The sequence below is a fragment of the Geotrypetes seraphini genome, chromosome 1 (assembly GCF_902459505.1).
Source record: "Geotrypetes seraphini chromosome 1, aGeoSer1.1, whole genome shotgun sequence".
NCBI classification, from domain to species: Eukaryota; Metazoa; Chordata; class Amphibia; order Gymnophiona; family Dermophiidae; genus Geotrypetes; species Geotrypetes seraphini.
Genome location: NC_047084.1, coordinates 462,202,576 through 462,217,376, shown reverse-complemented (window position 1 = coordinate 462,217,376; position 14,801 = coordinate 462,202,576). Strand labels below are relative to the sequence as shown.

Here is a 14,801-nt window from a genome sequence, read left to right as displayed (position 1 = left end):
TGAAAGGTTTTCTATGCCCTTAATCATTCGTGTCGCTCTCCTCTGGACCCTCTCAAGTATTGCCATATCCTTCTTAAGGTATGGTGACCAATATTGGACACAGTACTCCAGGTGCGGGCGCACCATTGCCCGATACAACGGCAGGATGACTTCTTTCGTTCTTGTTGTAATACCCTTCTTGATAGTACCCAACATTCTGTTCGCTTTCTTTGAGGCTGCCGCACATTGCGCCGTTGGTTTCATTGTTGTATCCACCAACACTCCCAAGTCCTTTTCGAGGTTACTTTCCCCCAGAGCCAACCCCCCCCATTTTGTAGCTAAACATCGGGTTCTTTTTCCTTATATGCATGACCTTGCATTTCTCTATATTGAAGTTCATCTGCCATTTATTCGCCCACTCCTCCAATATTGTCAGGTCTCTTTGCAGTTCTTCACATTCCCCTATAGTTTTAACCCTGCTACAGAGTTTAGTGTCATCTGCAAACTTTATAACTTCGCACTTTGTCTCCACTTCCAGGTCATTTATAAACACATTGAATAGCAGCGGCCCGAGCACAGACCCCTGAGGGACACCAGCCAGTGTTCCCGCTAAGCTGCGCTGGCGTGCGCTGGCGCACAAAATATTACATCGCAGCGCACAAGTTTCACGTCACAGCGCACACTCGAGCGGAGGTGAGAGGAAGAGGCGGCGGTCTGCCCTGATCGCCTAAGATGCAGCAGCGGCGGCATCCCCGTAATTTACGGGGATCATGAAAGGAGCAGCCGCTGCTGCATCTTAGGCGATCAGGGCAGACCGCCGCCGCTTCCTCTCACCTCCGCTCGAGTGTGCGCTGTGACGTGAAACTTGTGCGCTGCGATGTAATATTTTGTGCGCCAGCGCACGCCAGCGCAGCTTAGCGGGAACACTGGAACACCACTCGTTACCCTTCTCCAGCCTGAGTAGTGGCCCTTCATTGCAACCCTCTGCTTTCTGCCTGCCAACCAGTGTTTAACCCATCTATGTACGTCCCCTCCCACCCCGTGGTTCCACAGTTTCTTAAGTAGCCGCTCATGAGGTACTTTGTCAAAGGCTTTTTGAAAGTCAAGATATATGATATCAATGGGATCCCCTTTGTCCATCTGGCTGTTTATCCCTTCAAAGAAGTATAGTAAGTTCATTTGACATGATCTTCCTTTGCAGAAGCCATGTTGGCTCGCTTTCATTAGCCCATTTCTTTCTATATGCTCACAGATACTGTCTTTTATCATTGCTTCTACCATCTTGCCTGGCACTGAAGTCAAACTCACCGGTCTGTAGTTTCCTGGATCTCCTCTCGATCCTTTTTTGAAGATAGGTGTAACATTTGCTATTTTCCAATCCTCTGGGATCACCCCTGTTGCCAAGGACAGGTTGCAAACTCTTTGGAGTATTTCTGCTATTTCGGTTTTCAGTTCCTTTAATACCCTTGGGTGGATCCCATCCGGGCCTGGGGACTTGTCGGTTTTCAATCTGTCTATCTGCCAGAGTACATCTTTGAGGCTTACTTCTAGTGTCGAAAGCCTTTCTTTCTTTGGATTCCGCTATATTGGATGTGTCCTCGCTTGTGAAAACTGACGAGAAGAACATGTTTAATCTGTCAGCCACCTCCTTTCCCCCCCTTATCGCTCCTTTTATGTCTCCATCATCTAACGGTCCCACTGCTTCCCTCGCCGGTTGCTTCCCTTTAATATATCTAAAGAAAGATTTGAAATTTCGTGTTTCCTTGGCCAGTCTCTCTTCATATTCTCTTTTTTCTTTCTTGACCACTCGGTGACATTCTTTTTGGTGTTCCCTGTGCTCCTTCCTGTTTTCCTCAGTTTTGTCCTTTTTCCACTTCCGGAATGATAGTTTCTTGTCCTGTATCGCTGCCCTCACTGCATTGCTTATCCACACCGGGTCTTTTGTTCGATTCTTTTTGAACCCTTTTCTAAATCTGGGGATGTACAGGTTCTGTGCTTCTTGTATCATGTCCTTGAACAGGGACCAAGCTTGCTCCACGGTCTTTGCTATTCCCGAGCCTTCCCTGAGTTTCTTTCTTACCATTGCTCTCATAGCATCGTAGTTCCCCAAGTTGAGCGTTTTTGCTGTGGTTCTCTTCCCTTTTGATGTTCCTACTTCTAGTTTGTACTGGATCATGTTATGATCGCTGTTTTCTAGTGGTCCTATTACTTCCACTTCCTTTGCAGGTCCCCCCAGCCCGTTGAGTAGTAGGTCTAGAGTCGCATTCCCTCTCGTTGGTTCCTTGACGAGCTGTTCCATGAAGCAGTCCCGCACAGCCTCTAGGAATTCCATTTCCCTTGCGTTGTTTGAGTTTCCGATATTCCAGTTTATCCCAGGGTAGTTGAAGTCCCCCATTAGAGAATGACACGGTGACGGTTTACCCGCGGCCACCGCATTTAAGCCGCGGGTCACCGCCGAAAACGGGGAAGAAAACTAGCAGTCGCTGCGGTGACGGGGACAAGGCCATTCACCGACCGCGGAAACGGTGAACAGGTTTGTCCCCGCGGGCCAATGTACCCCCTTCTAGGAACCGCTATTTACCGCCCGACGCCCGATTCACCCCCCCAGCAGGACCGCTCGCACCCCCACCCCGAACGACCGCTCGCACGCGCTCCCACCCGCACCCGCGATCGGAGCAAGAGGGAGCCCAAGCCCTCTTGCCCGGCCGACTCCCCGACGTCCGTTACATCCCCCCCCCCGGCAGGACCACTCGCACCCCCACCCCGAAGGACCGCCGACTTCCCGACAATATCGGGCCAGAAGGGAGCCCAAACCCTCCTGGCCACGGCGACCCCCTAACCCCACCCCGCACTACATTACGGGCAGGAGGGATCCCAGGCCCTCCTGCCCTCGACGCAAACCCCCCTCCCCCCCAACGACCGCCCCCCCCAAGAACCTCCGACCGCCCCCCCAGCCGACCCGCGACCCCCCTGGCGACCCCCACGACCCCCCCACCCCCCTTCCCCGTACCTTTGGTAGTTGGCCGGACAGACGGGAGCCAAACCCGCCTGTCCGGCAGGCAGCCAAAGAAGGAATGAGGCCGGATTGGCCCATCCATCCTAAAGCTCCGCCTACTGGTGGGGCCTAAGGCGCGTGGGCCAATCAGAATAGGCCCTGGAGCCTTAGGTCCCACCTGGGGGCGCGGCCTGAGGCACATGGGCCCAACCCGACCATGTGCCTTAGGCCGCGCCCCCAGGTGGGACCTAAGGCTCCAGGGCCTATTCTGATTGGCCCACGCGCCTTAGGCCCCACCAGTAGGCGGAGCTTTAGGATGGATGGGCCAATCCGGCCTCATTCCTTCGTTGGCTGCCTGCCGGACAGGCGGTTTTGGCTCCCGTCTGTCCGGCCAACTACCAAAGGTACGGGGAAGGGGGGTGGGGGGGGGTCGTGGGGGTCGCCAGGGGGGTCGCGGGTCGGCTGGGGGGGGCGGTCGTTGGGGGGAGGGGGGTTTGCGTCGAGGGCAGGAGGGCCTGGGATCCCTCCTGCCCGTAATGTAGTGCGGGGTGGGGTTAGGGGGTCGCCGTGGCCAGGAGGATTTGGGCTCCCTCCTGGCCCGATATTGTTGGGGAGTCGGCGGTCCTTCGGGGGGAGGGATGTATCGGACGTCGGGGGGGGGGGCATCAGGCTTTCAGGATGGGGACAGACCTTCAAGGGGGGACAGTGCAGGGAAGTCAGGGAATTTATATTAATTAATTTTTTCTCTGCGTGTTTTGTTTTTGTATAGTTATTAACTAATATTTAACTAAGTTTTAAAGTTTTAAAGAATGTTTCCTTTATACGTAAATAAAGAAAAGTGAATGGGATTGCAGTGGCGGTGACGGGGCGGTGAATGGGGTAGCAGTGGCGGTGACGGGGCGGTGAAGAGGATGGTGAGACGGGGACGGGGCGGTGACGGGGATGGTGAGACGGGGACGGGGCGGTGACGGGGATGGTGAGACGGGGACGGGGCGGTGACGGGGACCAATTTTTTCACCGTGTCATTCTCTATCCCCCATTACCATGACATTTCTGTTCTTGCATTCCCGCCTTAGTTCCGCTTCCAGCTCTTTGTCTTTTGCTTCTGTTTGTCCAGGTGGATGATAGTACAGTCCCAATTTGACGTCAGGCCCATTTCTGCCTGGTAATCTAACCCATAATGATTCTAATCCGTCTGTCTCTGGTGCCGTATCCATTTTGGTCGAGTGAATGGTGTCCTTTATAAATAGTGCTATTCTTCCACCCTTTTTTTGTGTCCTGTCTTTTCGATAGAGTTTGTAACCTGGTAGTACTATGTCCCATTTGTTTTCCTCGTTCCACCATGTTTCTGTGATTCCGGTTGTATCTGGATTTCTATCTTTTAGAGATGAGCCAAAAGTATCATGATTATCTTGGTCTTGGTGAAAGTGTGTGTGTGTGTGCGATTACTGCCAAACCTAATGGGGGAGCCGAAAACTGAAAATGTTCCTGAAGTACATGAAAATTTTGTGGCCCGGAAAGATTGGAATATGTAGATATGCCTCTGTCAGATCCAGAGAAACAAGAAACTCCCCCTGAAGCCACTGCCACAGTGACTGAATGGGCCATTTCCATGTGGAAGCATGGGATCCTTAGAAATACATTGATGGCCTTGAGATCCAAGATGGGTCGCCAGTCTTCTGCCTTTCTTGGGCACAATGAAGTATCTGGAGTATCTGCCTTAGCCCAATTCATCGTATTCTATGATCCAAATAACTAAGAGCCTTTGAAGTGTGGCTCAGACCTTGGCTTCTTTGTCTAGCTGGAGAATTGAGGAACAAATCTGCAGGACAATGATAAAACTTAATTTTGTGACTCAATCGTATGATGTTCAGCGCCCACTAGTATGAGTAAATTTTCTCCCGCTCCCTCTGACAGACTCCCTCAAATGTGTGCAGGTGCAGCTGCCAACTTGGTATCATTGGGACTTTTTGGAGGGTGGGTTGACGCGAGACTCTGAAGATTGCAGGCATCTGGAATTACTAAATCGCTGTCTGTAATCTTGGAAGGATCTCTGGGTGGATGAACTGGGGTTATACAGCACAGTTACTTACCGTAACAGTTGTTATATCCAGGGACAGCAGGCAGCTATTCTCACATATGGGTGACGTCATAGACGGAGCCCAGATGCAGAAGCCTCGCAACCAGACTTGCTTGTAGAAACTCAGAAGTTTTGAGACAGCCGCACTGCGCATGCGTGAGTGCCTTCACGACCAACACGACTCTTGGAAAGGTTGACAACCCAGCCCAGAGACTGCAGGAACTCCACCACCCGAGCCGTGAACCGAGTGCACTCCTGGAAAGACTTTTCTTGAATCAACCAGTCGTCCAGATAAGGATGAACCAGAATATCCTCCTTGCACAAAGCCGCCACTACGACGACCATAACCTTGGTGAACGTCCTCGGGGCAATGGCCAGACCAAATGGAAGCACACATAACTGATAGTGCTGACCCAAGATTGCAAAACAAAGGAAGCACTGATGGGAAGCCCGGATTGTAAATTGCAAGTAGGCTTCCGTCAGATCAAGAGAAGCCAGATACTCCTCCAGCTGAACTGCTAGAACAAACTGCAATGTCTCCATGCGAAAAGAAGGAACCATGAGAGCCCGGTTGACCCCTTTCAAATCCAAGATGGGCCAATAGGTCCCCTCTTTCTTCAGCACCACAAAGTAAATCGAGTACCTATCGGTGCAACACTGCTGAGGGGCACTATAACCACTTTAGCAATCTTTGAAGGGTCTGGCGAAAAGCCTGCTTCTATTACGCCACCTGAGAAGGAGAAGCTAGAAAATGATATGGCAAAAAGTGAGCAAACTCAAGAGTAAAGAATGACAAGGAGAAAAAATTAGTCCCCCGCACTGCCCCATTCCCGCGACCACCGACCCCGCCCCGTCCCCATGACTACTATCCCCGCAGCATCCATACAAACCTCAGTACTGCACTATTTAGCTTATTCCTTCCTTATAAATCAAAGTTCTGGCTGCTGAACTAGAGAAAGATGTTCAACTGGCAGGGCTTTGTTTATAAATTTTTATAAACACAACTAATATACTATATCCTAAAGCAAAATAAATAAATAAATAAATAAATAGAAATTCTTTTTCTACCTTTGTCGTCTGGTTTCTGCTTCCCTCATTTTCTCATTCAATTCCTTCCATCCACTATCTGTCTTCTCTCTGCATCTTCCATTTGCTCTGTTACTGTGCCTCTCCCTTCACCCCCCCTAATTGGTCTGGCACCCATCTTCTTCCCTCCGCTCCCCTGTAGTCTGGCATCTCTGTCTTCTTCCCTTCCAGCGTCTTCTCCCCACTCTCTCTTCCCCATTCCTTTCAGCGTCTTCTCGCCACTCTCTCTTCCCCATTCCTTTCTGCGCCTTCTCCTCACTCTCTCTTCCCCACTTCCCTTCAGTGTCTTCCCCCACTCTGTCTTCCCCATTTCCCTTCAGCGTCTTCACCCCCACTATCTGTTCCCCATTTTCTTTCAGCGTCTGTACCTCTCCACCCCCCTTCAGTGTCTGCTCCTTTCCTTCACCACCTTCCCTCTTGCCACCTCATCGCCCTTCGGCACCCCTCGCACGGCCCCCTCCCTCCTTCCTACCTACCCAAATCTATCTATCCCCCTCCCCTTTACCTTCACGAAGCGTTTTGAGTAACTTCTTCAAAGCTGTCAGAGACTGCAAGCAGTAGCGTGCGTGCGTGGGTGGAAGCTTCTCTTCTGATGCAATCGGAAGTTGTCAGAGGAGAAGCTTCCACCCACACACGCTACTGCTTGCAGACTCAGACAGCTTTGTGAAGAAGTTACTCAAAACACGCCGCAAAGGTAAGGGGGAGGGAGGGAGATAGACCGATAGATTTGGGTAGGAAAGAGGGGGCCATGCGCGATTGGTGACCACGTGTGTTCCCTCCCTAAACTGCGGGGACAAAGCCATTCACCACTCCATGGAGTGGTGGATGGCCTTGTCCCCATACCCACAGTGAGCACTTTTTCCCCCTCACCGTTTCGGCGGGCTACCCGTGGGTAACAACCACCGTGTCATTCTCTACTCCAGAGCATAACCGTCCCAAATCACCTCCAGGACCCACTGTTCGGATGTGATTACTGCCCACGCAGGTGGGCGCCCACCAGAACCAGAGGGTGGCCGGCAAGGAGTCATTGCACTGAGCGGGCAGCTGAGGAACTGTTGGAGGAATTCCCAGCCCCCTGAAAGGACTGCATGCGCTGAAATGGCCCTAGGAGGACCCAGAGGCCGGAAAGGAAGTGGCCCCTCGATCAGTGCCGAGCCGACAGAAATCACGCCTGTGCCAGTGGTCTAGCTCCATCTTCAGGCAAGTGAGGCACCTTAAAATCAGTTAGAGTCTAAACCAACTTGTCCAAATCCTCTCCAAACAAGAAAGACCCCCTGAAGGGGAATTTCATTAGCTTAGCCTTGGAAGTCGTATCCACCGACCATGTTCGAAGCCACAAGATACGATGTGCAGCCACCTGAAAAGTCTTAGACTTGGTCAAAGCTCACCACAGTTTATACATGGCATCCGAGTGATAAGAAGCACCCATCTCAATTTTGGCTACTTCCTGTTCTACTAAGGCCCAGTTATCAGACTCTTGGTCAAGGACTCGCTCGGCCCACTGAAAACAAGCCCAAGCAACCAGCCTGCCACACATCGCCACCTGGACCACTAGGGCAGAAACATCAAAACTCTGTTTAAAGAGGGACTCCACCTTATACTCCTCAGGGTTCCTCAAAGCAGATTCGCCTTCCACAGGCACAGTATGCCACTTCGAGATAGCAGAGACCATCGGGTCCACCACAGACAGACAACTTTCAAGGTGTCCTGATACCCTCCCGGGATGGGATACAGGCGGGCCAAGGAATGCGCAAAGCGAAAAGAAGCTTCGCTATCTGCCACTAAACAAGCACAATATCCCAAATATCCTAATGCACAGGGAAAGAGCGGTAAACAGAGCGGATCCCCCAAAGCAAGCTGTCCACCACATGTGGGGGCTCAGACACGGTGTCCTCAAACTGTAACACAGAGGAGACCTGAAGAATAAGCTTATGAAGCTCGTCCCACTGAAAAATGCGTACCAAGGACGCATCCTCGTCAGCAGATGGGAGCGTAAACCCGCTGCTGATGGAATCCGCTCCCCCGAGAAGATCCTGGTTGTCACCCCAAAGGTCCAGGTCCTCAACCACCAACTCATGCTCCTCCTGAGAAAAATCATTGTCCCAAGAGATCCTTGGCCACTTGGACAAGAGAGGAGTAGAGGGGGACAAAACGGGTTCTGTGTGGGGCCGAACCATAGAGGACATCGAGGGCAAACCACACCCCCCTCCAGATCCCCGTGGCAGGACTTCCGTCTTAAGCAAATAAGCCTTACATAGGGCTAAAACAAAATTGGTGAAACACCCCTGGAAGGCCCAAGGGACTCCCTGCCATAGCAGGGGACCCAGCTGAAACCTGCCCCTGTCTCTCCAATACAGAGGGAAGGTCACTTGAGGCTACAGAAAAAATGGAGGTGATTCCTGCCAAAATTGGAGCTCCAGAGGCCTGTAGCGTCTGGGAAGCCTGAACCGTCCCAGCCACTAAAGTAGGCAAGCTGGCAGCAGAAGGGAGTGCCCAGCCACTTCAGCGGTAAGGGAATTCTTTTTACGCTGACCGTCGGCGGTTGGGAAACCTCCCGCATGGTTGTCGGGGGAAGCCCGGGCTTCCCCATGATCAGCTGCTTACTCACGAGGCACTTGCGGCAGGGTTCCATGGCTGCCAGCAGCCGATGCCAACAAGGATCTCCCACAGATCTTGCACAGGTCAGCTGCGAGTGCCTTGTGTCTGTAGCACAATGAGCACTTTTTCCCTTGCAAAGTGGTTATTGTGCAATACGCAACCTAGCTGTAAAGTAAGTGCCGGTTAGCAGAAAAATACAGAAAATTTAGAGGGAAAGAGCCCTTTAGATCGGCACAGCCTCAGGATTAGGGGTTTTGGGTTTTTTCAGAACACACTCCACTGGTTCTCAAAGCTGGAGGCCTGACCGATATTAGTGGCCAGGCTACCAGCTGAGGCACCTCTGCAAAAACTTGGGAAGGTGCAGGAAATGGGGGGGAGGGACCCTGCTTGAGACCCACCGGGTTTGATACCCCCAAGGTCGGACGGACCCTCATCAGGACCCGTCCAAGCTCCGTCCGGCACCAAAAAGGGGAACAAGAGTCCTAAAACAAATTACAACAGCCCTAACAGGGGGAGCCTTTAGATTCCTATCTCATCTGCTTGGAGACTGAGAAAGACTGGGTTGAAGGGGGAGCCTCAGTTAATATACTACAACTAAAGTTTTTGGTCTCAGTCTCCACCTGCTTGTCATAGTGAGATATAACCCATCAGTAAAGAACTGTATCGATCTAGAGGGCGATAAAGAATAGTGATTACTGTGTCAGGATCATAAGAGCTTAAAAATATAAGCACAAAAGGATTACACTAAGTATTTAATTTGCCACATGGCAACAAGAACATAAAAGAGTTAAAAAGCTAAATATGGATCTGACAAAAAAATTCAACATTTCCCCCTCAACCACAGACAGGTGCTTACCAATGGAAGCATTAGAGTTCTGTAACTCTTGATCTGAAATATGGATTTTGACTCCAGATTTGGGAGTGAATTCTGGCACGCTCACACCATGGACAATCCCCACTACTGCAGCTCTGTCTCTGGATCCAACAATGCCATACGACTGGGCAAATAAATTGGCGGCGGCTATGATATAATCCAGATGAAGGGCCTGGAGTGAAAAAGAAGTTAGACTGAGCCCCAGTCAAGCCATTGGATCCCCCAAATATATATAATGTTTTCTCCCATCACCTCCCCCCTTGCCTGTACCTCTTACCAAGCTATCATCAAAGACCAATGGGTGGGGACATCTCTTGGGACCTGACCAGAAAGGAGCACCAGAAGTTGTCAGCTACAATAGCAAAAAGTGGTTTTGTTTATTTTGGAACAAACAGGCAAGTTACCCTACAAACCATTCTATCTCAGCTTTAGCAGCTATGTCACTTGGTAGAAGTCCCCAGTAAAAACAGTGAAAAGAAAGCCAATTAAGTTGTTTAGCAATGACAGTAAAAGACTGACAATTTTAGGAAGCTCAGGGTAAAACAACTGTTTAATAACTTATGCAAGCAGTCATTTGAATGGCCCTGTCTTTGGGTGCTTTGCAGAGTAATGTTCACCTACCTGGTCTGGAGGGAAGTTATGTAATAGTTGACGGATGTTGTTTGAGTACTGGGTGTGCCAGTGGCGGCAGGCCCAGGCCACACAGTCCTGCCAGGATGTGGGACGCTCTGTCACCAAGCTCTTGTAGATGGCCTCAATGACCTCTAATGGCTGTGAGCCAGGGAGTTTCAGAGTTCGCTCCATGAACTTTGAATCTCTGAATAAAGCATAATAAACCATACATCACTCTCACAAACCAAGTTACCAGTTCCTTTTCCCAAATTCTCCATACTTCTCAGGACACAACATCTTCTGGAGCAAGTCTGGCCAGATGAGCATGCAAGGGGAAACACCGCAGATAACACGCATGTCAGACTCTTACTTACGATAAATATTGATTGACATTCTCAGCTGGCTGCTTGAAAAGACCTTCAAATTCATCCCTGGCCCACTGCAGAGAAAAAAGGAAAAAAATTGCTCAAAGTGGAGATGGTACAGTATCCCAACCTTTGAAATGGCTACTCCCTTGTAGAAAACAGAGATCCTTAAAACACAAAGGATGTTAGACACACCTAAAATGTGGGAGCCACTAAAAGTGGGAGGTAGTAACAATACCATCACAAGACTGTATTAGCTTACTTTATTTAAATAATGAAATAGATCTACAGAAATGTATGTTACACTGTTGTGTTAAGCATATGCAACCCAATTATGATCCAACAAAATTTACTCTAGTTACAAGATTTATGCCCTGCATTCTCTCACTATTTGAATCTGTTTACAAACATAATAAAAATACACATTAAATATTACAAATGAAAAAAAATATATATAAAAAATTTATTTGAAGCATTGAGATTAAGCATCAAATTAATGCATCTCAGTGGCCACGTATTTGGTCCTGGAGGTTAAAGTGTACAATGTCTGCTTCTATGAGGCAAACATGGTTTTTCCTGTTGCATAGAGCACTCTGGACCCCTGTTCGTTTATAAAAATTGGATTGCTCTAGGTCTAATAGATGTTGGCATTGTAACCTTGATGCTGGAACTTTAGATCACTTGTTGTTTTATTGTCCATTCATTAAAAATTTTTGGATCTCTATTTGGGATCAAATAAATCATTTAATGGAAAATTATGTAGCATTATCATATGACACAGTTTTATTTGGCATGCTGATGAGAGCTAAGCCTCAAATATCTGCTAATAATAATAATAATAATAAATCTATATCTGCTAATAATATCTATATCTGCTAAAATAATATCTGCTAATAATAACAATAATAATAATTTTATTTCTTATATAATAAATTTAAGGATGTGTGGGGACCATTATTAAATTATAGTAATGAATAAGTTACACTTTTCCCAATCTTAATACACATGTGGATTTGGGAGGGGGGAATTCTTGTTTTCCATTAAGAATATATAGATGATTGTCGTAATATATGATTTTCATGTGGTATATATTAGTTTGGGAGGGGGTGGGGGTTAAATCTTCTTGGTGTATGATATTGAAAATCTTTCAAGTGATGTTGTATTATATTTGGTTGATATTTACTGTACACTTGATGTAAGTTTAAAAATGAATAAAGAAATAAAAAAATAATAAGCTTTTGATGATATTGACAGGAGTTGCCATTCAACAAATAACGTATAACTGGAAAGATTGTACAAGGTTGAATTATTGTTTCTGGTGGTATTCAGTATGTCATGTGTTTAAAATGGAAAGAGCGTTGGCAGTTCAAAAAGGTTACTATAATAAATTTAAGGATGTGTGGGGGCCATTTTTAAATTATTATAATGAATAATTTACATTTTTCCCAATTTTAATTTTTACATGTGGATCGGGGGGGTTTGGATTTCTATTTTTTTTTTTATTTCTTTATTCAGTTTTGTATATCACAAGTGCATCAATAAAATCCATATGAATGATAAGATATTATATTCATGTGGTATATTTTTTGTTGTATATGGAAGTGGGAGGGGGTGGGGTTATATCTTTTTGTTGTATGATATGGTAGATTTTCAAGTGATATTGTATTCTAATTGTTTGATATTTACTGTACACTTGTGAATTATAAAATGAATAAAGAATTTAATAAAAAAAAAAAAAAAAAGAAATCCCACTAATCACAAAATGCTGGGGGATCAGGACCCATGGAAAGGACAAATTAGGTTCTTACCTGCTAATTTTCTTTCTTTTAGACTCTCCAGACATACATTTCACTGATGGGTAATATAGCTCATCATGACCACCATGTGGAGACTGAGACAAAACTTTTGGCTGTAGTACTAATAGCTGTGATTCCCTCTAAATAACCAGTCTGCCGAAAAGCCAAGCAGAAATAAGTGCTAATTATAACAGTATTGCTCCGAATAGGAGTAACAACTAACGTAGAGCAATACTGTTGGAAAATGCATAGAGAAAACCCCTTCAGCAAAGGTACCCACAGCTCACCAGCTGAGCCAAAGCCGCTGTTCTTTTCGATCTCCCCAACCCTAGAAAACTACTAGAACCCGCAAAAAAATCCCACTCTTCATGTGAATCCCAAAAGAACAGACAGATAGAAAGGGTGGGGACTGTACTGGGCTGGAGAGTATAAAAGATAGAAAATTAGCAGATAAGAACCTAATTTCTCCTTCTTTAGCATCTCTCCAGACCGGTACTCCTGGAGGGCCGCCACAGAGCACGCTCACCGAACACTTTGTCCTGACGCACCTGAACATTCACATGGTAGTATCGCACAAAAGAATGCAAAGAAGACCAAACCACAGCTTTACACATATCCACTGGAGGCACAAGAGAAGACTCAGGCCAAGTAGCTCCCTGACCCCAAGTAGAATGAGCCTTGAGGAATTCCAAAACAGGTTTCTTCTGAAGAAGATAAGCGGAAACAATAGTCTCCTTAATCCAGCACGCAATGTTAGCCTTGGAAGCGCTGTCATCCTTAAGAGAACCTGCTAATCTGACTTCCGGAACTCCTGGGTCTGCTGTACATAAGAGCGAAGGACTCGACAGACATCCAATTTGCACAACTGCCTCTGTTTCGAAGAGCCGTCCCGGCTACCCAAGACCAGGAGGACCACAGATTGACTGACATGAAAAGGCAAGACCACCTTCGTCAAAGAGGAAGGAATAGGCTTCAGCACAACCCGCTCCCTAGAAAACTCCAGGAAGGGAGGCCTACAAGAGAAAACCTGCAGCTCAGAAACGCATCTCGCAGAAGTAATAGTCACCAGAAAAAAATGCTTTGAGAGTAAGGTCTTTCAACGAGCAGGAACCCAGAGGCTCAAAGGGAGGGCGCACTATCACGGACAGACTAGATCGAGATCCCAAGTTGGAACCGAAGGTCGCACTGGAGGCCGAAGCAATTTAGCCGCCCTTTAAAAGCGAACTACGTCTGGAAAAGAAGTTAATTGCTTACCCTGCAGCAAACTGTGAAATGCAGACAAATCTGCAAGCTGAACCCAGCGACAAGACCAGGCTAGGCCCCTATCCAGACCTTCCTGCAAGAACTCCAAGATGTGAGGCAAGGAAGCATAAAAAGAAACCACTCCACACACAGCACACCACTCTTCAAAAATACACCAAACACACACATAAGCTCGAGAAGTGGAAAGCCTCTGGGACCCCAAGAGTGGAGATCACTTTATCTGAATAACCTTTCTTACCTAGGCGTACCCTCTCAAGAGCCAAGCCGTAAGACAAAAGGGACCCGGATCAAACATTGGAATAGGGCCCTGAGTCAGGTCGGGCGAGAGGGGCAGCAAAAGAGGATCTGCCACGAGATGACAAACCAGATCCGTATACCACAGGCACCTGGGCCAGTCCACAGCCATCAAGATCACCCAGCTGGGGTGCCGAGCAATGCAAAGAAGGACTCTGTCCACCCTCGGCCATGGAGGAAATAAGTACAGGAGGTCCGCCACTGGCCAAGGCTGTACCAGTGCATCCAGCCCCTTGGCCTGAACATTCTTGCGCCGATTAAAGAATCGTGGCGCTTTGGCATTGACACTCATGGCCATCAAGTCCATGACCGGCGGACCCCAAGTCTGCACAATCAACGCGAAGGCTGTGAGACCGAGACACTACTCTCCGGGATCTAGCACATGATGACTGAGGAAGTCTGCCTGGACTCCTGCTATCTGGGAAGCCGAGATGTCCAGAAGATGAGTCTCTACTCAAACCATGAGTAGAGCAGCCTCCTGTGTCACCAGACGACTCCTGGCTCCCCCCTGACGATTGACATAAGCCACTGCTGTGGCACTGTCTGAGAGAACCCGAACAGACTTGCCTGTCAACAACTTCTGGAACGCTAGCAATGCCAGCTGGATGGCTCTGGTCTCCAGAACATTGATCAACCAAGATGCCTCAGAAGATTGTTAGAAGATTGGTTGCCCTTTATGGCATTTCACCTCTGCTTGTGAAGATTTTGAAAATGCTCTCTGTCCTCTTGGTTTGAGACTTTTGGGATTATTCAACTTATCATACTGTTTACTGACAGCACGTTTGCACTTGCACCTGCACTATGTGGTATGAAGGTTGGATTTGAACTCTAATCTGTTTGGGATGTTGGTCTTTTGACT

General features: G+C 48.0%; 1 protein-coding gene across 2 annotated transcripts in view; it reads right to left on the bottom strand.

Annotated features, from left to right (window-relative positions):
- UBA1 (ubiquitin like modifier activating enzyme 1) overlaps positions 1-14,801 on the bottom strand; it is a 186,924-nt gene that overhangs the window by 58,474 nt on the left and 113,649 nt on the right. For both annotated transcript variants that reach the window (XM_033923071.1, XM_033923061.1), the window contains 4 exons: positions 10,599-10,663; positions 10,234-10,429; positions 9,890-9,964; positions 9,595-9,784 (listed from right to left, as the gene is read on the bottom strand). In XM_033923071.1, the coding sequence (XP_033778962.1) occupies positions 9,595-9,784; positions 9,890-9,964; positions 10,234-10,429; positions 10,599-10,663 (526 nt within the window). The remainder of the gene's footprint in view (positions 1-9,594; positions 9,785-9,889; positions 9,965-10,233; positions 10,430-10,598; positions 10,664-14,801) is intronic.